This window comes from Mustela nivalis, assembly GCF_964662115.1.
Source record: "Mustela nivalis genome assembly, chromosome: Y".
In the NCBI taxonomy this organism is placed as follows: Eukaryota; Metazoa; Chordata; class Mammalia; order Carnivora; family Mustelidae; genus Mustela; species Mustela nivalis.
This window is the reverse complement of record NC_139041.1, coordinates 35,143,859-35,167,134: the sequence shown is the minus strand read 5'-3', so window position 1 is coordinate 35,167,134 and position 23,276 is coordinate 35,143,859. Positions and strand designations below refer to the sequence as shown.

At 53.4% G+C, this 23,276-nt stretch overlaps 1 protein-coding gene across 1 annotated transcript in view; it reads right to left on the bottom strand.

Annotated features, from left to right (window-relative positions):
• The window catches only part of LOC309856943 (cAMP-dependent protein kinase catalytic subunit PRKX), an 81,639-nt gene extending 58,994 nt beyond the window's left edge, over nt 1–22,645 (bottom strand). Inside the window, exon 1 of the mRNA XM_082718748.1 lies at nt 22,123–22,645. Within this exon, the coding sequence (XP_082574874.1) occupies nt 22,123–22,297 (175 nt within the window). The 5' untranslated portion in view covers nt 22,298–22,645. The remainder of the gene's footprint in view (nt 1–22,122) is intronic.
• Between the last annotated feature and the right edge of the window lie 631 nt (nt 22,646–23,276).

Genomic DNA, 23,276 nt, shown 5'->3' with positions numbered 1-23,276 from the left:
AAAAGAAAAAAGAAAGAAGAAAAAGAAAAAGTAAACACAAAGACAGACATGGATACTAGGTTTGATTTGAATGTGTCTGTATTCAGGACTCCTTCCTCCTCCGCAAAGGCATAGCCAAAATTAAATGCCACTTCATTTATTTATTTAATCTGGCTATGACAATAGGGCTTTATTCTGTGCCATGGAATGGACTCTGACTGGGTTACAGAGAAACTGTGTTCCCTGATCCCAGGGTAAGAAGAGTCACAGAAGGCGTTAAAGATGGAGAGATGCACAGTCATGTGACAGATAATGGGTGGATGGATGGATGGATGGATGGACACATGGATGGATGGATGGATGAATGGTTGGATGGATGGATGGATGGATGGATGGTTGGATGGATGGATGGATGGTTGGATGGATGGATGGATGGATGGTTGGATGGATGGATGGATGGATGGATGAATGGATGGATGGATGGATGAATGGATGGATGGATGGATGAATGGTTGGATGGATGGATGGATGGATGGTTGGATGGATGGATGGATGATGGTTGGATGGATGGATGGATGGATGGTTGGATGGATGGATGGATGGATGGATGAATGGATGGATGGATGGATGGATGATGGATGGATGATGGATAGTTAGATGGATAGATGGATGGATGGATGGATGGTGGTGGATGGATGGATGGACAGATGGATGGATGGACAGACAGACGAATACATGGGTGGGTGGGTGGATGGATGGACAGAGACATTGAGTGATTGAAGAGATATATGAGACAGATAATGGATGGACAGAAGCATGGAGGAGAAGATAATAGAAGCTCCTAGATCAGCACAGACAGACACAGATCACAGGCAGATTATTGACAGACAGTTGATATAAGTAAGAGAGAGGAGATCAATAATGGATGGATGGGGTGGACGGACGCAGAGACAAAAAGATTAGACAGCTAGTAGATAAAGAGAGATATAGACAAATGAACAGGTGGTTCATACATACATTGATAGATGAGGTAGAACAACAATGAGATAGGTAAGAGATGGGTGAACGGACAGATGGACAGAATGACACCAGCTTATAAACAGACAGACAGATACTAATTCCCTTTTTAAGCATATTCCCCAAACAGAAAAGAAAACTTCACCAAAACCCACTTGGCATTAACACTTAACTTCCTGCTTCACATAATAATAGGCCACACAAGGTTGGGACGCTCAAAACTACTCAAGAGCTTCAAGCACAGAGAGAAAAAAACAAGAAACCAGCACCAGACCGAGCCCGTGTCTGCCCCCCATCCTGGAAGAGCCTACACCCAGCACGCCATGCGTGAGTAGAACAGTAACACACGGACGACGGCACTTAAACACACCAGCTGCGACTGCTAGGAAGGGAAGTGAGAGTCGCTCCTGACACGCGGGAGGGACGGCACAGCCATGTCTGAGTTAAAGACCCATGCAGCTCACCATCACCCGCATCCTGCATAGTTACCTAATATGCAGTGTTCCCTCAATCAGGATGCTCCGTGCACTATCCAACGGGCATCCCAGATGCTAATGAAACAGGGCAGGCACCTTCCAGGGGAGGATAGGAGGGTGCAGGAGACCCTGCGCCGCTGAAATGGGGGGGCGGTGGTCAACAGGCCAACGGTGGATGGGAAATCTACAGGACAGCTTCGCAGCAGGGCTGCAGAGACGTGGGAAGGAAATGTTGGGGTGCATGCTTTCCCTACGCATACTGCAGAGAAGCACGCTTCAAAGGCAGTGTCTCCAGGAGTGAATAGAGCACCCCTCACCTCCCTGCCCATTGCTTGGCCAGCCACTGTGCCCTGCCCTGCATTTCCAGGGAACACGTTGCTTCCTTCTCCTTCAACTTGGTGTGGTACATTAAGGTACAGAGGGTGACAGAGGGAGTCTACAGCAAGCAGTACTGACCACGACCCTTCCCGGGTGGCACCCCCCAAGAAGCTACTGAAGGGTCTGGACCACGCTTCAGATCCAAAGACTGTCTGAGGATGGTACACCCCTGTCCTCCTCCCCTGCCGTGGCCCAAGATGCACTAACAGTACATGACTTGGTGGGAAAATGACACATTCATTGAGCAGGTGCTTGATGTGGTCTGAAGGAATTTAGCAAGACTGGTACCCAGCAGGAAGGCTCTCGGACTCCATGAGTGACCCAGACAGCTGACCCTTCAGGAACGCAAGGATTAGCTGTGCCGACTCCTATGCAGCCAAACAATGCATGCGACTTCTGACTGCCGCAAAACGCAACTACTGATAGCCCATGGTTGACCAGAAGCCTACCTCAGGACAGCTGACTCCCACACAACGTGCATGTTCTATGCATTATTTACTGTACTTTTACAATACAGTGAACTACAGAAAAGAAAATTTGATTAATAAAATGCTACGGGAAATACATTTACAGTACTATACTGCATTTATTGTTAAAAAAATTAGAATAAAATAAAAATCATATATAAGTGACCCCTCCCAGTTCAAACCCACGGTGTTAAGAGTTCACTACTATAACACAATGCATGAATTTATCACTGTAAAACTCTCCTGTTTTGTTTTCGTTTTGACTTTTTTTAGAGGGGGGCATTTCCCCCTCCTGGTAATCTCAGAAAAGGTTATAAGCTATAATACATGAAATAGCATCTAACACATGCAATCCTCCTTCAAAAACCCACTTTTTAAAATTCTTGTTGGGGGCACCAGGGTGGCTCAGTGGGTTAAGCAACTGCCTTCACCTCAGGTCATGCTCTCAGAGTCTTGGGATCGAGCCCCACATCGAGCTCTCTGCTCAGCCTACCTCCCCATCTCTCTCTGCCTGCCTCTCTGCCTACTTGTGATCTCTGTCAAATAAATAAATAAATCTTTTTAAAAAATCTTAAAAAAAAAAAAAGAAGAATCTGCCTTCGGCTCTGATCATGATCCCAGGGTCTTGGGATCAAGCCCCACATTGGGCTCCCTGATTAGTAGGGAGTCTGCTTCTCCCTCTCCCTCTGCTGCTCTGCCTGCTTGTGCTCTCTCTCTCTCACTCGCTCACTCTGTCAAGTAAATAAATAAAATCTTTAAAAATAAATAAAAATAAAATTCTTGCTGTACACAACTATAATCAGACTTCTGTTTTGGGGGGACAAGGCCCTTGAAAAAAATGTGTGCTAATTCTGTGACTGAATTTAAAACACAGAACTGGACACTTTGAAAGGGTGAAACATATGGCCTGTGAATTGTACCTCAATAAGCAAAATTTACAGAAAAGAGGTTTTGGATAATCTCATGAAGATTCTTTTTTTTTTTTTTTTTTAAACTTAGAATATTTATTTCAAAGATCAGGTGAAAAGACTGGACTACTTCATCTCAACTCTGGGTGGGAGGTGGGTTGTGTGAATTGAGACGGCTTTGTGTTTTGTTTTGTTTTGTTTTTTTTAAACGAGTAACTCCCTCAGAATTTTGCTGAGTCAACTGACATTCGATTTCCCTATTTCAAAAGATAAAAATAGAACAGCCATTTTGAAAGCACAATTCTACAAGTTATTTACTAAATTATCCTCTCCCCTATCAGAGATACAGAACGGATAATCAGGAAGGAAACACACACACACACACACACACACACACACACAGGAAGTTTCCACCCGCCCCCAAAAGGAGCAAATGTCCCACAAGGGAAATGCCTGGAATTCCTGGCTCGGCTGTGGTGTTCCTATAAGCACGGTATCTGCAGCTTTGAGCTCTGAATGTCACTTGGGTGAATCTTCACCAAGAAGAACAAAGGTGGGTCTTCACACGTTCCCAATTTAAAAGCTAGGCAGCCCTACATGCAGCCCAACGCTGGTTCCAGGATGGGATGGAATGTCACAGTCACCCCTGAAATGCTCCAAAATGTACTACAGCCCTTTAGATCAGGGTTTCTCAACCTCAGCACTGTGGACATTTGGGACTGCATGACTCTCCCGGGCGGGGCGTCAGCGTCTCTGGTCTCCACCCACCATATGCCTGGAGCAACCCTACACCCAGCTGCATCAAACAAAATTGTCCCCTGACCTTGTCAGGTGTCCACGGAGGAGCAGAAACACCACTCGTTGAAAACCACTGCCAAGTGACTGCTAGAGGATAATTACACAGCCAGATAGAGGGCTGATAGATGATAGACGATAGACCGATAATGGACGGACAGATGGGTGGACAGATGGTGGATGGATGATGGACGGATGGATAAAAGGATCAATGATGGATAAATGGATGGATGGATGAATGGATGGATAGACAGACAGATGGACGGATGGACGGATGGACAGACGGGTGGACGGACAGATGGAAGATGGACAGATGGATAAATGAATCAATGGTGGAAGGACGGATGGATGGACAGACAGAAGGATGAATGGATGGACGGATGATGGTCGGATGGATAACTGGATCAATAATGGATAATTGGATGGATGGATGGATGGATGGACAGATATACGGATGGATGGATGAATGGATGGACAGACCGATAGACTAATGGAGGAGGGGATGGATGGACAGACAGACAAATCAGACAGAATCTCTCTCACTAAGGCAGCTTCCTCCATTTGATGCCCACATCTCAGCCTCCCAAACTGCAGCTGAGACACGGCAAAGTGTCCAGTAGGGGCAGAATTGTCCCCCATCAAGACCCACTGCCCAGTAGAACTTGCCATGGGATAGGAAGCTTCTCCATCCTGCTGTCTGCTGCCAGTAGGCACGCACTGACAGGGGGCTGCTGAGGATCTGAAATACTGACTGGCTAATGAGACACTACTCTTACCGTGTTCCATGGGGCTAACGGCTGCCATATTGGACAGCTTTAAGTTCTACCATTGGGCTCACGCTCAGTTCCTGTTACCAAGGGTTAACTACCAGGTTAGAAATACTTAGAAAACTCCACCGTTGACCACAAATGAGTTAGGCAGTCCCTGGGGTGAAAATATTCATCCCAAGGGTATAACCTCACTTTCTGAACAAAGATCCAGTCAACACAATGAGGTCCGGCATTTTTCCCCACCATTGGTCTGACTGTGTGCCAGGTGTTCTACACGACTGCAAAGCAGCAAGGAGCAACTTAAGTCTGGTTTCCACGTTCACTGGGGTTAGTTACAATCAGGCCAGAAAGATGGACAGTAACCATCAATTTTAATAGCTGTGACAACACTGATGAGCTCATTTGGGTTTAATGAGCTTGCTCAGGTTTGATGACTCCATAAGACAGGTGTGTAGAAGAAGAAACAAATGGACCTTATATTAATGTAAGGGTCAGAAAAGACTTTTTTTTTTTTAAGGATTTTATTTATTTGAGAGAGAATGTGTCTGAGAGAGACCATAAGCTCAAGGAAGGGTAGAGGGAGAGCAAACTCCCCACTGAGCAGAGAGCCCGATGCTGGGCTCAATCCCAGGACCCTGGGATCACGCTGTGAGCTGAAGGCAGAGGGTTATCCAACTGAGCCCCCCGGGCACCCAAGACGTTTCCTTTTGAGGAAGTTTTGAATGGAAACCGGAGAGTGGAGCAGACTGAAGACTACGTTGGAGGGTCACTGGGAAGAAGTAAAGGGAGTGAGGCGGGAGCCACACAGAGCACTGGAATTTCGTAGGAGCACTAGAGAGCACAGCAAGAGAAGGGAGGGACTGTGAAACCCCTTGAGTGAGCTCTTCATGCCAAGGGCAGCAGGAAATCACCCAATGACAGGAAGTGCCTGTGGGGGTGGCTTTGGGTTCTGTGTGCTTTTGTTTTGTTTTAAAGATGTCCTTGTCATGATAGAAGCCACTGAGAGGAAGAGCCAGGGCAGTGTGGGGGCTGTGATACCAATCAGGACAGAGGCTAGAGCCAAGGGTGAAGAGCAGGGGTGACAGGGAGCATGCAGAGCCAAGATGGCGGCAATGGAGGGGGGTGGTGGGCAGCAGAGGGAGGGTGGACAAGACTCCAGGGGATGGTGTCAGCATGAGAAGCTGCGGTCATCTACCAGAAGCCTTGGCAGGTGTTCAGGGATCTGCTGAGTGGTTTGGTTTGGGGGAAGAAGGTCCACAATTCTACATGGCACCATCCTGTGGACATGTCAAGGATGAAGGGTGTCATGGGCTGAATTGTGTCCACCCAGAGAGGCAGGTCCATGTCCTGACCCCTAGTACATGCGAATGTGGTGTTATTTGGAATCAGGGTCTTTGCAGATGGAATGAAGTTGAAGATTTCAAGAAGAGGTCATTCTGCTTTAGGATGGCCCTAAATCCAATGATAAGGGTAAGACACAGAAGAGCAGGGACACAGATACAGAGAAGAAGCCACATGAAGATGGAGGCAGAGATGGAAAGACGTGGCCACCAGCCCAGGAATGCCTGGAGCCCCAGAAGCTGGAAGAGGCAGGAAGGACCCTCCCTGAGGAAGAACATGGCCCTCCCCACCTGGATCTCAGACTCTGGTCTCCAGAGCTGGGGGTGCATAAATTTCTGTTCTTGTAAGCCACCAGGTTTGCAGGGATTTGTCAGAACAGCCCCAGGAATGTACAACAATGGGCTTCCTGGTTTTGGGGAGACGTGGACTCCCAACAGACACTGCTTCAGAGACATGCCCCCCATGCTCACTCAAGAGAAAGGTGTAGATCAGAGCTGTGCCTCTGGCAGCCAACACCTCCATGGTGAGTGGACATGAAGCAATCAGGACCAAGACACCCTTTGATCTGGGGGAATTTACTGTTTTAATTATTTAAACTTTCCGCAATCCCATTCACAATGGTTTCTCTTTCGCTGTTACATCCTATTTTCGCTGATGGGAACAGTATCTTCTCCAACTTCCCTGAAAACAGGACTCTAAAAAGGTCTCCTGTGTTCCTCTTTTTGTTTTCATCAGTCTTCTCTTAGGTGCCCTGAATTATCTGCCTTTCCTCGGATCACATGTCTTTACTTATCTCGATGCCTCACACAGGGTAACCTCCTGATAAACACCGGGTTTGCGGTCTCTTCCCACTGAAGAAGAAGACGGACACCAGGAAGAGTGACTCAGAAAGTTTCCATGTGTGAGGGAGGCTGGGGGTGCGGAGAGCAAAAGCATTAGGAGAACTTGGTCCTGGAGCGCCTCAGAAGCTGTGTGCTTCCTCGCCACTTGTGTTTACCCGAAACCCTACTCAGCCCTGAACATCTGCTATCAGATCCCAGTTCCTTCTTGGCACCTTGATTACAACCCTGAACACAATGACCTTTTCTCAGTTATCTGTATTAGTAAGCTTCTGGGAAATGTAAACTACACCCTATCTTTTAATGTCCCCCAAATAAACTCTGCAGTTCCTTGCCCAGAGGACACGCTAATTATCACTTTCAGAACAGCCTAAATGATGCCTTTGCAAAGATAACCCAAACCTACATCACGATGGGGACACCCAGAGTTCCTAAGAAGCGATGCAATTGGTAGCATTCGATTTTGAACCAAGCGACCCGTTCCCTTCGGTGGCGCAAGATGAAAAACGAGAATTCAAGCCACATAATTGGGGCATAGTGAGGCGTTTCATTCCCTGAAGGCTCTCTGGACATAAGATTCCCCATCAGTCAGTCCCTGTTGGTGGTCCGTCAAGAACCCCTTAGACTGGGGCACTGGTTTAAAACAAGAGTTTTCAAGCTCCCCGATCTCAAGATTCTTTGGCAAAGACCTTCAGAAACAGATTGAGGACCGTAACCCATGTCTGCTTGCTTGTGGGCGTCGCTCTCTGGAGATAGTAACCATATCAGCAAGCAAAGCAGAAATGTCTAAAACACAAGAGCAGCAAGGATGATAGTCTTCTGATGGTCACAGGTGATACCGTCCCAAGGTCGGGGAGCCTCCGGAAACAGCCACACGCCCAGGCAAGAGAGAGAGAAAGAGAGAAAAGGATGAAAAATATCTTCATGGTACCATGAAAGGACCCTTGACTCATGGAGTCCCCAGAAGGCTCTCCACACCCCACCTGGAGAACCACTTTGGTCTTGGTGATGAGCTCATAGGAGCGAGCCATCATGCAACCAACGAGTTCACTCAAGAGGTGTTCAATGAACTGCAAATGCAGGGAAGACATGCCATATACGAAATCCGGGCATCCTGAAAGTCTTGACCAAAGAACATGTTCTTGGAGAAATCACAGCCAGATGTAGAAAGTCTTCCATTCACTGCTGCTAAGGGTTCCCACTTCAAGCCACAGCCTCTAGGATGAAAGGCGCTCCTGGACAACATGATGAGACTCTGCTTGCCCCCAACCATCTCCCTCCAACCTTCCTTCCCCATCTCCAGGAATATCCAGTTCCCATAGCTCAATCCTGCTTCCCCAATGACTACGGGGCTCCCACATCATCCCCCACGAGGCTTCAGGAGGGAACGGGCCTGAGGGTCCAAGACAGACACCGGAAACTATTCCCCAGCCGAGTCCCTACATTAGGGTCACAATCAATCCTTCTTCACCTTCTGAAGAGGCAGGTGAGCCAGGTAGACAGCAAGCATGTTGGGATCCCATCGTGAACCAAGAAACCAAGGGAAGGGTCCGTCTGCTACATCCCAGGCCTGACTCTCGTCCGGCAGGGGCAGGAGCCACAGACCACGATTTTGATCTAAGGCACATTCCCATGCGAGCCCCATCATGGCAGGGCAGTGAAAGTCAGACCCACCACCCCTTTGGGACTTGAAGATCAATGGCAGAAAAAATAAATTAAGGAGCCTGGGACACCAACTGCGGTGTGTGGCATTGTTTCTGGAACATTCCAGAGGAACAATGGAAGCCTGAAGCAGAACATGATCCCATGATCCCATGACCCTGGGATCACGACCTGAGCCGAAGGCCGTCGCTTCGCCGACGGAGCCCCCCGAGGCACCCCCAGATTTTCTTTTCCAAGAAACACAAGCCCCCGGATCTCAGAGCAGCTGTCCTGAAATGCGGTGCGTTCCGGGGACAGGCTTCTGTATCCCTTGGCTGCCAACCTGTGTTTTTCCGACACCGTAGAAAGAAAAGTCAAGGAAAGGGCGAGCACATCCGGAAGCAGAAGAAAGACCAAACACCAAAGAAGAAATCCGTGCAATGAAGAACAGGAAACCGACAGAAGAAGGAAAAAAAAAAAAATCAAAGAGAGGAAACTCTGGTTCTTGGAAAAGATCCACACAATGGACCCTCCCGTATCTGTCACCAAAATAAAATACGGAATTGTGCAAAAACGGAGCAAAGAAAATTCTTCCTAAGTCCAATCTCCCAACAAGAACGACGCCCGAGCGTCCAGGGCATAAGGAGTCATTCCTGATTTCATTTTCCTACACGCGTTGCTTTTTTCTGAAGGTGGAAAGACCGTGGGATCCAGCCCCGGACAAGAGGACAATCTGGGCAGACTGGCTGCTCCATGCCCTTCCTGGATTATGCCATCTCTGCAGAACGATTTCCTCCTCAGGAGTTGTCCCCAAACGTCTGGCTGGCTCCAAAGGGTCAACGGGGACCGCCCAGGGACACGCCTCCAACGTGAGCACTCCCCCCCCCCATCCCCGCACAGCCAGCCCGCTTCTGGCTGCCCTCCCAGCTCAGATCCCCGGGGGGCCCCAGGGCATGACAAAGACCTTCTTTCTCCGGAGCCCCGGCTGTTACCCAGACACACCCAGCCCCACATCTGCCCTGGCCCTTTGTTCTGTGGAGTGGCTCCCAGGATAATGATCCAGCGGGATGAAATCATCCACCAAATTAATTGTCAACCACTTCAGAAGAACTCCCTGGAGGCTGCCCGGGGAACCTCCTCCAAGAGCTGCTTCATCGGAGCAATCAGCAAACCAACCACCTCAACACAGGGTCTCTTGTGCCTGCCCAGGACACGGGCTCTCGTGACGCTGGGTGTGCCTGCCTGGTGGGACCGCGTGCATTTCCGCAGGGAGTCTGTGGGACAGTAGTCTTCTTTGGTGACCTCCTGGAGAAACCAGTAGGGATTTCCACGTGGGGAAGGGGATGAACGAAGGTCAACACGAAACACACCATGCCCAAGGTACATGAGTCCCTCAAACATGGAACTGTCCACTTACGCAGAGTCCCGAGGCGCCCAGGACATAGCCTGGGCAGGCTGTCTGCACCGAGCAGGTTGGGAAGGTGCAAACAGATGTTGACGGGGTCCAGTGGACCCCTGAGCTGAGCTAAGGGACTGGAAGGACTACCCCGATGCATCCTACAGAAAACTCCTACATGGGGACCTGGGATGCTGAGGGCTGTAGCAGGCTCCCACCCTGAAATATCTCCACTTGGCCTCCTTGGGGAACACGGGGAGCAAGCGCGAGCCATGGAACACACACCCACTTCCATCCTTGACACAGGACGCTCTGCTGGGGCGAGCCTTGGACACTCAGGATCCATCCATGGACAGATCACTGGACAACTTCAAGTGCACTGGTATCAATGTACTATCACGTTGTGTGTCATTCAGATGTCGTCCAAAGACCACTAACATACCATCCCGGTCCACCCCGCCCAGCGTACAACTGGAGACCTCTACCCGCAAGAAGCAAGGGGAACGCTCCTGGAATTAGCTGCCTAGAAGCTCTCATTGTGTTGGTTTTATTATCCTCGCATGAGCTCACTCAGAACAAAGAACTGGCCAAGTTGACCAAACTCGGTGCCTGGTTCAGAGCCCCCCGTCTGACCGTGCATCTGGGGCCGGGCACAAGCTTCTGGAAGGTAAGGCGGTCTCATCCCAGCTTTGGGCCATCCCATCGCCGGGGCTCCTTGTCACGTGAGAACGGGTTGTGCATGCCCAGCGAAGGGGACGAGTCCCAGGGGAGGGGCGCAATGAGTCCTTGTCAGGGTCCAGTCAGGTACAGGAGGGGACAGGTGTAAACTGGTGGGTTAACCCAATGAATCCATTGTCTTCCCACCTCTCTCTGTCTCTGTCTTTGTCTCTGTCTCTCTCTCTCTCACACATACACACACACAACTTAGAGCCACACGCATAGCTAATCAGAGCCAGCATCTCTCCTCCTAATGGAAGCTTTTTACTGTTAATGTGGTTTGTCCGTTGGCGGAAGTCAGCGCAGATGGACAGGGCACAGTGGCCTCCACCCAACCCACTCCACCCAACTCCACTCCACCCAACCCCACTCTCTGAAGCCCACTCTTAGAAGCCATTTCTAAGGCGAGCACATGACAGGAGGTAAACAGAATAACACCCCCTCCCCTGAAAAAGGCATCAACATCCTAATCCCCAGATCCTGTGCCTACGAGAGTTTAAGGGAGAACTGAGTTTCCAGGTGTTCCTTACAGATGCTAACTAGTTGACCTAAAATAGGGAGACATCCTCAGTGATGCGGGTGAGTCCTTCCAAGTGTTATGAGAGAGGAAGGGGAGAAAGACCAGAGACAGAGACACAGCATCGTGAGAAGATCTGACCCAACTCAGCTGGTCTGAGCAGATGGATGAAGGCATCATAAGCCAAAGAAGGACTACAGCATCTAGAAGCTATAAGAAGCAGGAAAACAGACTCTCCCCCAGAGTTTCTGGAAGGGAACACAGCCCCGCTGTCCCTTGATATGAACCCACTAACACCCACCACCCTAACCTGCAGAGCTGTGAGACTGAAAAAATATGTGGTGTTTCAAGCCACTAGGCATGGGGTCATTTGTTGGGAGCAGCTGCAGAAGAGCAATACGGGGAGAAGGTCCATGAGCGAGATTACAGAAGGAGAACAAGGGAAGAGGACCTTGCAGTGGGGCTGCCTCTGGGACCCTGCCCTGTGCCCCAATTCCCTAACCCCAGAGCTATCACACAGCGGTGTCCTGTGCAGGGGTGGGTAGAGGGTGATGGCTCTCAGCAGCCTCAGGACAAGCCTGGCCAGAGACTGCAGGTGCACTGAACGGAAGAAGCTCCAAATCCAGGCAAATGTCACCAGCACCCATGCCTGAAATGATGAACCTCCACTATGCTTGGGAATGGATGGTCATCACGATGATGATGATGATGATGACCGCAATCGTGATGCCTGCTTTGGTGAGCCGTGCTTACTTCCTGGTTAATGCACAGAGGACAGGAGACACAGGTGCTCCAGGCTGAAGGTCCACACTCCTCATCAAACGATGGAATAAAACACAACACAAACCTGACCAGGTACGTGGACAAGGACCACCTCCACCACAGAGGGTCTGAGCCCTTCATGGACGCCACCTCAAGGACTGTGTGGGGCACATGGTGGAATGGAGAGCCAGGTCTGCAGGCATCATGAAACCATGCTCCATTTAGGGAACACCGAGATCAGAGCCAAAGAGGCCACAAGGCAGGGTTTCTGTCCCAATCACCCAATCCAAGAAGGTGAGCACCAACCCCATGCACTGGGTTGGTTCTCGACTGCCCAGACCCCTCCTCCTCAGCAAGAATGGGGGGAGCAGCCCCCAGGAGCAAAAGAATAAAAAAGGCAGGTCATGAAACAGGGATGAGCTACAGACCCAGAAAAAAAAGCTTCAAGGGCACCAGTCTCTCCAGAAGTAACTTCTACATGGGTGCGGGGTTTCAGTTTGGGCGGAGGGAGAAGTGTTGGAGGCCGGCAAATCTAGGACTTCCAGCCTCCAGGACTGGGAGAGAGAGAATAAATGTCTATTGTGGAAGCCGTCCCATCTCTGGTACTTTGTTTCTCTAAGCAAACTCATAAGAAGTCAACACAATGTAGTCTTATCCATTCCATGTGTGATGGTCACACAAAAGGGTGACTTGTTTAATGCCACTGAGGTGTACACTCAAAATTGGTTAGAATGGTGAATTCCACATGGTATCATTACCATTAAAAAAATTCGTATATAAAAAAAAAAAAAAGAAAGAATTAGAAAGTTGGTGAGGCCACCTGACCATCCAGAGTGGACACCCAAGGTGACTTCCCAACACACAGAGGGACCCGGTTGCATACACCCAGTCACACAGACATCACAGCAGATGGGCTGGAGGGTCGCCATTCTCAATGGAGCATGAAGGAGATCCACACAGCGCCCCAGGAAAGCCACCGGAACATGGGGCATTCAGGCAGCAGGACCTACACACACCAACCTTGGGAATGAGCAACACCTCTCATCTGAAGGGGCTCTCCCTTTTCAAGGAAGAAAGAATGCCCACCGGCCATGCAGTGGTCTGGGAAAGGTGCTACTTGAATGAACAAAGAACCTTTTGAGTTGATGGGTTCTGGGGGGCATCGCTTAAATGGAAGACCCAACACCTTTCTGGGACGGTTATAAGTGACCGGAGAGAAAGAACGAGTGATGATGGGTGGGTGTTGATGCACGCCACGATGTGAAGGACAGGTGCTGCCGAGAAGGGCAGAGAGAGGGTCTTCACTCTACTGCCAGAGTCTTCTAGCCTTCTCTCATGAATGGATCCTGCTTTTGGCCCTGTAAGCTGATGAGCCAAATCCACCTGGGGTGACACTACCCTATTCCATTATGGGACCCCCAAGAGGACACAGTATCTCTGATGCAAAGTTTCACAGGTGGAATGGGCTGAACTTTGTCCCTCCCACACAGAAAATTTTTATTTATGTCCCAATCTCCATGGCCTCAGAATGCGTCTATCTTTGGAGACAGGGCCTTTAAAAGTGATTAAGGTAAAAGGAGGTCATTGAGGTGTGTGGCCGGATCCCGCAGGTGTGCCTCATAAGAAGAGAAGATTAAGACATAGAGCTCCTGGGTGGCTCAGTGGGTTAAGTCACTGCCTTCGGCTCAGGTCATGATCTCAGGGTCCTGGGATCGAGTCCCGCATTGGGCTCTCTGCTCAGCAGGGAGCTTCCTTCCTCCTCTCTCTCTCTGCCTGCCTCTCTGCCTACTTGTGATCTCTCTCTGTCAAATAAATTAAAAAAAAAAAAAAAGACATAGACATGCACAGAGGGAAGACTACGCAAGGACACAGGGAGAAGACGGAGTCTACACACAAGGTAGAGAGGCGTCAGGAGGAACCAGCCCTGGCCGCGCCTGGATCTTGACTTCCAGCCTCCAGGACTGGGAGAGAGAGAATAAATGTCTATTGTAGAAGCTGTCCCATCTCTGGTACTTTGTTTCTCTAAGCAAACTCACAAAAAGAGAAACAAAATGTACTCTTATCCATTCCATGAAATATTAGTCACGAGAAAGAATGAACTATACTGACCCATACTAACTGTACGGACTAAACTCAAAAATACCACTGGAAATGAAAGAAACCAGTTAAAAAAGGCTCCACACTGTATGATTCCATGCTTATGAAATGTCCAGAATGGGCAAATCCACAGAGACAGAAAGTAGAACTGGTGGGAGCCACGGGCAAGGGGAATAGGGAGTGACTGCTTAGTAGTGGGTAGAGGGTGTTCTTTTGGGGCTGATGGACGTGTTTACGAAGTAGATGGAAGGGATGATCCCACACTGTAGATGTGGTAAATGCACCTGAGATGTTCACTGTAAAACAATTTGGTGTTCTGTGGATTTCAAAGAAAAGTTTCACGAGTGTCAGAAGTGGCGATGATGGCAGACATAATACTGAAGATAGGAGAAAAGTGGTAGGATGTGGACAGGAGTTGAAGGGAAGGTGGTGATCGTGGTGATAATGGCGACAATGATGAGGCTGGTGACGATGGTGATGGTGGTCATGACGGCCATGATGATGATGATGGTGCTGGTGAGAAAGATGGTCGAAAGTGGTAGGATGTGGGTAGGTGCTGATGGGAAGGTGTGATGAATGAAGGTGGTGATGATGAGGAGTTTGATGGTGATGGTGACAGTGGTCATGATGATGGTGATGATGGCTGAGATGATCAATATGGTGGAGAAGGTAGAACATCAGCAGGTGGAAGGGGGAGTGGAAAGGTGATGGTGATGATACAGAGATCTTCTCTCCCCAACACGCTCCATCCAGAACCCTCCCCCAATGGGGCCCAATGGCAGTGCCAGTTTTCTAATTATTTCACCCCCAAAATATATTTCACCTAAAAACCATGGAGTTACTCATGATTCTTCTCTAAGTCACTATTACAGACTGAATGCTGGTGTCCAACCACCCCCAACCCCAACAAAAATTCATGCCTTGAAGGCCTAAATCGCAACGTATTTAGAGATGAACCTCCAAGAAGTAACAAAGGAGAAACAAGGTCATCAGGGTGGGACCTTCATCCTATAGACCATGTGTAAGTGTCCTTATAAGATACACCACCCACACCCTTCTCCTCGCACACGCAGCCAGGAAAACCCACGTGAGGACACACACTACAGGTCCCACACAGAAGCTCTGCACCTTCACGTCTCTGCTTGTCCCGTCCTACATGGGCCACAGTAACCCTCTGAGAGCTTCAAGAACATGCCCGGTGGGCTCTGAGGTTGCCCTGTAGCTCCAAAGCACACTGCAGAGAACAGCAGCAGCAGCACCACTGAAACTTGTTAGAAATGCTGAGTTTCAGGCGCCCTCCATCTTGGGGTATCAGAAAATCTGTTGTGTGGGGCCGGCCACCTGCTCCAGGGGATTCTGCTGCCGCTCAAGGTGGAGAACCAGCCTCTGTGCCCATGGTCTTCCCAGGGTGTCCCCACGGCTAAGCCTCCTCACCTTCCAGGATTTGAGCAAACCTCTCATGCTGTAAAAGGCAGACCGCAGGACCTCCCACGCAGGGCAGCGTGCCCCTACCCCTCCTCTGCACACTGCTTCTCCAATCCTGGTGCCACTGCTCTGTTCTCCCCCACACTTCAGACGGGGACTTCCAATAAACCACCAAATGCAAGTGTCACTGCCCACCGCTCTTAGGATAACATAAACTCAACAAGCAGGGCCCCCTGTGTTGAGCTCCCTATGACCTGCGCCATCCAGGGTCCAGTGTGAGCAGGGATAACTACCATCCTGAGGAGCCTGGACCCAGGGACTTCCCAACATGGGGGACTTTCAGGCTTTCCAAGAAGGTCCCTGCCCAATACGGACATGCCAAATGGCCTATGTAAGAGGGAATAAACAAACAGCTGCTGGGCCATTGCCCTCAGCACACAGGCCATGCTGAACACCCAATACAACCCAACAGCTCTGCAGCAGGGTGTTATGATGTCACCATGAGCCACATGCTCCCAGGAGAAGGGACAACCCCTGCCCTAGACATGGAGCCAGCAAACAGCCCCAGAGAGTCTCTGTCCCCACTCGGCTGCCTCACTGAAGCAGGGCAAGAGACATGGGCGCCATGGGAGAGGAGGAGGACACAGGGCAGGGGACTGCTGGGCCACCAACAGTTACCAGATGGTGCAAACAGAGAAGGGTGGCAGAAACCCCCTGAGGCAGCGGCCAGCTCCCCTCGTGGACATCCTTGTGAGATCATGGGAGATGACTGGCCCCGTCTATCATCACGACATCATCAGCCTGGGTTACCCAGTACTTTCCTCCCCGTCCCTGCAAGAAACAGCACATACAGAGTCCCCAAGAAAAAAAAAAAAAGGAAAAGATGAGTCTCCAAAGGGTGGTGAAGGTCGTGACACTGTGGTCTTGAAAAAACCTTGGGGGAAATACAGAGAGAGCCCCACAATGTCCTTCCCAGAGACTGAAAGTGGTTTTCAGAGAAATCGTAACACGTTAATCTCTCAGAAAAGAACACTGTGGTCAGAAGTGTCCTCACTGCTGAACCCAGGAAGCATGTGCTGCCTCTGCCCATTTCTCCCAGTGACAAAGACACCCTCCCAGGGTGTCCCCAGCTGAAGAGGAACACACCCAGGAAAGGGATCTGAGACCATCAGCCATGTCCTCACCCATGTGGGTAATGCAAGCAGGGACAAGGAGGGTTGTCCTAGACAGACATGGAGAGTGGGGTGTCCTCCCCCTGGGAATTCCAGGATGAGATGAAGGAAGCATGGTGCTGGGGCAGCCACCTGTACCCCAAAGGTAGGAGTTCAGGAGAAGGAAGTCAGGACAACACATAACAAGGAGTAAAAGAGAGTATTATGGACCGAATGTTTGTGCACCAACTCCAACCCCCAGTTTCCCATGATGAATTACTAGCTCCCAATATAACACTATTTATATCTGCAAGCGGGTTCCGGGGCGTAATTAAGATCAGATGAGAATGGGGTCCCTTATGATGACCTTATTTCCCTTATAGCAGACGCCAGGAAGCTTGCATCCCCTGCCTCCCTTCCACACAGCAAGGTGGTGGCCATCTACAAGCCAGGGGGAGCCCTCACCAGAAACCATCCACACTCTGGCATCCTGACCTCAGTTTCTGGCCTCCAGAGCTGTGAAAACTAAAGTTGGGTCGTTATAAGCCACCTGGTGGACAGTACTTTGTCACAGCAGCCCAAGGTCAGACGTGATTCAAGATGGCGCCCCTTGGTGTCTGGCCATGTGGGAAAGCCGCGGATCTTAAAACGAGTGACAAGATGAAGTAGACAGGGGACGCCTGGGTGGCTCAGTTGGTTGGACGACTGCCTTCAGCTCAGGTCATGATCCTGGAGTCCCGGGATCGAGTCCCGCATCGGACTCCCAGCTCCATGGGGAGTCTGCTTCTCTCTCTGACCTTCTCCTCATTCATGGTCTCTCTCACTGTCTCTCTCTCAAGTAAATAAATAAAATCTTAAAAAAAAAAAAAAAGATGAAGTAGACAGTACATGTGGGAGTCACCTGACTGCTCTCTGGGGAGGGAGAGGATGGCTACAAGGGAGCAGCAGAGGCAGACGGTGAGCAAGTCCCTGGCTCTGTTGCATCTAGTTTTGGGGATGACCTTCCTCAAGCAGCGGGTTACGGATGCCCCGTCTTCTGAGATGGACACGTGGCTCTCTGAACACTATCGCTTGGATTAGGTCGCCCATGTAAGCCATCGTCCAGCTTGGAGCTAGATGGTGTGCCCCTCCAAGGATCTGGGGAAACCAGTGCACGGACCTAAGGCACCATGGTCTAAAGCAGCCTAGAAGTCAGCTCTGCGATCCTCTCTGGCAGGGGTACTCATTTTTTAATTGTCTTGGGGCTGCCACCACGTGGTGGCTTAAAACAATGAGAATTCATGCCCTCCTAGTTCTGGAGACCAGATGTGTGAGATCCAGGCAGGGACAGGACCACTGAGATCTAGATGGGGTAGGACCACTGAGATCCAGGTGAGGCAGGACCACTGAGATCCAGATGGGGTAGGACCACTGAGATCTAGATGGGGTAGGACCACTGAGATCGAGATGGGGTAGGACCACTGAGATCCAGGTGAGGCAGGACCACTGAGATCCAGATGGGGTAGGACCACTGAGATCTAGATGGGGCAGGACCACTGAGATCTAGATGGGGTAGGACCACTGAGATCCAGGTGGGGCAGGACCACTGAGATCCAGGTGGGCGTGGCTACTGACAGGTGGGACAGGGTCATGCTCCTTTCTGAGGCTCCAGGAGAGGGTCCTTCCTCATTCTTCCAGGTTCTGGAGCTCCAGGCATCCCTGGACTAGTGGTCACGTCCCTTCCATCCCTTCCTCCCTCCTCACGTGGCTTCTCCTCTGCGTCTGTGTCTCCTCCTATGTTTCTTATAAGGACTCCAGTCATTGCATTTAAGACCACCCTAGTACAACGGACTTCATCACGGTCCTTAACTAACTGTACCTGCAAAGAGCCTACTTCTAAATAAGGGTCCCCTTGCAGTTCTGAGGGGAGGACATGGATTTGGGATGGGGGTGGGACTTGATTCACCCCAGGACAGCGGAGGTTGTGTGCCTGTGTTTGCTCATCATCGGCTCACTCCCGCTGCCCATTTCTTATTCCCAGTTTGTCCTCATCTGGTCTCGTGGGTGCATTTTTCTCTCCCACTTGAGCGGGGAAATTTGGGCTCTGCATCTCGCCATGTTCTCCTCCCACTGGACCCTCACCCCCTTGGAGAAGACAAGGGGGAAAAAAAGAGGTAACAGAATCAAGCACGGAGAACCAGAAAGTCCATGGAGACAGAGCACAGACTCCTGGTCACTGGGGGCCGGGGGAAGGGGGCTGAGGAGGGACAGCTCACGGGGACGGGGGTCTCGTCTGGGGACAAGAACGTCTTGGAAGCAGACCGACGTGCTGGTCGTGCAACTTTCTCAATGTACGAAACGCAGCTGGATGGCTCCCTGGGAAAAGGGTTCACTTTATGTTAAAATTTATGAATTTTATGCCTGTTTTTAAAAAAATGAAGGGGAACAACGTGTAGGACTTCTGCCCTTGGGGATACTCTTTTCTAACAGTTCGTCTAATTTTAGAAAACCCTCATGAAGGAAGGTCTCCTCCGTCTTAAGGAAACACAACCCGCCCAGGGCTGTTATGTCCAACGGTAACAGGGGAGGAGGACGCACCACGCTGTGCCGAGCGCATCAGTTCTGTCCTCGATATGGGGGGGTGTCAGCTGACAAATAAAGGTACGAGATAAAACTTGTGAAAACGGCAGCAGAGCCTGCACAACGAGGAGCACGGCGCACGATCTGTGCCCTCTCAGCATGACGGTACCAACGCCGACCTCCTCCTCCTCACGCCGGGTCCCCAACGATGTCCCCGCGGAGGGAAGCTTCATGAAGCCTGCACGAGACGGACGCCGGGCTCGGACTCCGGAAAGCCCCGGGAGTCTATAATTATTTCCAAACCTGTGATTCTGTTTTCATAGCACGTTGTCTGTCACCACGGGAATCAAGCAAGCGTCCTCGTGGGGACCTGAAGTGCGGAGACCCGGGCTTGCACGCCACGCACGTCCCGTCCGGCCGCCTGGCTGCTCCCACCCCGGCTTCTCAAGCTTGGAAATCACGGTGGGGCCCAGACACGCCCCAGGGTTGCCTCCCTGCTCGCCAGATGTCGCAGCAGCACCAGCTGAGATTTCTTCCCGGCTCCCCAGATTTCTGGGCAATCAGCTGGTCTGAAATGCCCATAGTCCCAGCGTCCTGCTCTCCACCTACCTGCAGGGGACATCCATCCTTTTGGGTCCAGAGCTGAGGACCCGGGGACTGTCTAAGAGCCACGGCGGACGTGCCCAACAAACTCGGACAGAACCCAGGGCGTCCTACCCACACGGACAGACCCACAGACCCACACACCGTGTGTCTGCGAGTGTGACTCAGCATTTCTGCCCCTCGGGGAGCCGCCTGTCCGGGCCCACCTCGCAGGCAGGCGTGAGGCATGGAAATCACAGGACCCACACGTGGGTCAGAAAAAGAGCAAAACACACGGACGAAATGTGTACGGCGAGGACAGAGCTCGGCAGCCTCCTGACTCCTTTCAAATAGAAGGTTCCAAGATGCCGCTGAAGGAAAGCAAAGAGAGGTCTGGGGCGTCGCTGTGTTGTGGGTTTGCTGTGCATGGGGGCTGGGTTCCCATCCCGGAGGGGCGCGTTCCTCAACTGAAAAAGTGCATACAAACGGCCCAGGACCACGCAGGACCCGCGGGTGCCTGATGGGCACAGGGGGACAGCGAGGAGGCGAGGTTGTAGCGGCTCGGGCAGAGCTCAGCCTGGCCCCTCTGTGGGACCCACCGCGCATCAGGACAGGACCTCCAGCTGGTGGGTCTGTATGCGAGACACAGAGGCCAAACCTGAAGGAATCCCCAGCTGCCCCGAGCCGTCCCATCCTGTGTCCATCACACCCGGGGGGAACCACAGAAGTCATCTTCAGAGAAGAAGCGCCCTCTTCACGAAGAGGCAAGGGCCCGTGGAAGAAATCACCCTCCCGTGCACGTCCCCTCTCAGTCCCCAGAGGCGGCCACGTTCTATTTTTAAGGACAAGAAGACTGGCTGGCTGCCCTGTGCCCACTAGGTAGGGCTCCCAGGGCCCCACGGGACCGCCGGCACCAGAACAGGTCGCGGCAACAGCCCACGAGCCTGTCCACATGCTGCGGGCTACCCTGTCCTCCAGCCCTGGCATCACTGACAAGCCCCGCGCATGTGCCCAGACGAAATGCGATTGTTGGCGCTGGGTGCTGGGCCCGGAGAGTCGATGCTCCACCAACTTTCCATTGTTGTCTCTATGTCCAGCGACGGCCGGTGTGACCGCCCGGGCTGGGTTTCTGTCCTACCCTGCAGCCCTGCAAAACACAGCCCGCTTTCCCATCAGTGCCAGCTTCCCCCTGGGGCGGGGGGCACAGGGAGGGAGGGACGGACAGACGGAAGGAGGTAAACAGCGAGAGACGGGGAGAGGCACAGGGCAGAGAAGGTGCCCGCCAACCCCTCCTTCCCGAATCAGCTTCCCTTGGAGACCCGGCCCCCAGTGTGGCCGTGCCTGTCCGTCTCTAATTAAACTCTGAGGCCGTGACCTTGAGCCCTGGCTTCCTGACGCCCTGGCCAGCTTCCTCCTTTTCACAAGACGGGCAGGGGACCCCGGAAAAGCCCCTGAACACCCCCAGCCCCTTGGTGACCTGTGGCTTGCCGTCTTCCCCATGCAGGTCTCCTACAAGAAACCCATCTCCCAAGCCCCGGGAGCAACAAAAACGTGGCTAAGAAGCCACAGCGGCCTGTGCGCACCCTTCGCACCCTGCCCCAGCCCGGAGCGGGGATCTTCTAGCCCAGTCAGGGCGGCCTCTGGATCTACCAGCGCCTTTCCCCGCACAGGACAAAAGGAAATCAGCGTCTGCCCCGCAATGCCAACTTTGGGATCAACAAGATAAAAAGCAGGCGCGGGGAGGGGGGCACGGGTAATCCGTCCTAAACGCCCGCCCCACGCCCGCCCCCGTACACCTGTCCTCCGTCCGCCAAGTCCCGGGTAAGGTCCCAAGTCTGCGTCGGAGCATCCATCCCGCCGCTGGGCACAGGGAGGCTGGCCGGAGTTCCACAGCTGCCTCTGGCCGCCGCCTGTGTCCCTAGGGGCCCCTGGCTGGGAGGGCGGGCGAGGTCCCCCATAGGAGATGACCCCTGGCAAGTTTTGTGACGTTGGTGGCACAGATACCAGGGGGGGTTGGGGAAGGAGGAAAGGACTTGTAAGTCCGGACACTCCTGGCGCGCGGGGCAGGGCACGGACACTCGGGGAGGCCCGCGGGAGCTCGTGGGGGGCCACCCTCCAACTCTGGGAGCGCCCGAGGGTCCAAGGGCGCCCCGCCAGCCCTCGCGGAGACCCCGAGCGGACGGGACCGGGCAGGGCCGGCTGAGGGAGGCGGCCGGGCGACGGCACACCGGCCCTTTGTCTGACGCCAGCGTCCCGGGCGGCGCCGAGCGACCCTGCGGGCTGGGTCCCCGCGCGCGCTACTCACCCACGGTGGCCAGCGTGTCGAAGTCCTGCAGTCGGTAGGCTGGCGGCTCGGGCGAGGGCGCCTCGGGGCTGGGGCAGAGCGCGGGCGCCCCGTCGGGGGTCTCCCCGCGGCGCTCCTGAGGCTCGGAGTCCGTCGCGGCCCCCTTGGCCGCCTTGGCCAGCCCGGGCGCCTCCATGGGGGCGCGCTCCAGTCCGCGGCGCGGGGCCGGGCCGGGGAGCGCGGAGGTCCGGGCTTCCCGGGACGCAGCCTCGGAGGGCGGCGCGGCGGCGGCGGCATCAGCGGCGCCCACCCATGCGCGTCCCCCGCCTCCCGGTCCGCGGCCCGGCGCGACAGGCGGAGCGGCGGGGACAATGGCGGGGCGCGGGGCGGCGCTCACTGCAGCAGCAGCAGCAGCAGCTGGTGGGAGTAGCCCGCGGCCTCGGGGGGCGGGCCCGGGGGCCCGGGCGGCGGCGGCGGGGGCGGGGGCGGCGGCGCGGCCGAGGCTGGGGGCGCGGCGGCCCGGGCTGGCTGGGGCGAGGCGGGGTCCCGGCCGCGGGCGCCCGACTGCCTGTTCATTCCTGGGGGCCCGCGCCGGCCGCCACCCTCGCGGGCGCTGCGTGCGCGCTGGTCGGGGGCCGGGCGGAAGCGGCCTGGGCGGGGCCGCGCGCTCTCCAACCCGCCCCGGAGCCCGCCCGGGCTCGGCCCGCCCACGGGAGGGCCGTTCAGGTCCCTGCGCTCCGCCCCCGCCGCGCCCCAGTCCAGGATCCGAGAGGTGGCCGCGCCCGCTGCGCCGCGGGAGGCGTCCCCGGGGGCTGAGATCCCCAGCCGAGCTCCCCCGGGGGAAGCGCGGACGGGCCGCCGCGCTCGCCGCGCCCCAGCCCGGAAGGGTGGGAGGCGGGCCGCGCTGGGGGGACCGCGAGGGCGTGGCTCCAACAAAAGTAAAGTTAAAAAATCAAACTGAACCCGAGCGAAAGGCGCTTGGGGCGCTCGGGCGGGCGGCCGCTCGGTGCCCGCGCGTCCCAGAGGGCGGCTGCCGGGTCTAGCGAATAAAAACCCGGCCCGTGTCAGCTTCGCGGTTTCTCGGGGGGACCATGGTGATGCAAAATGCGAGCTGGCGGGCGGGGGCCGGCGCGTAAGGGCGCCGGGCTCCCCACTGTCCCCACTCGTTTCTGGGC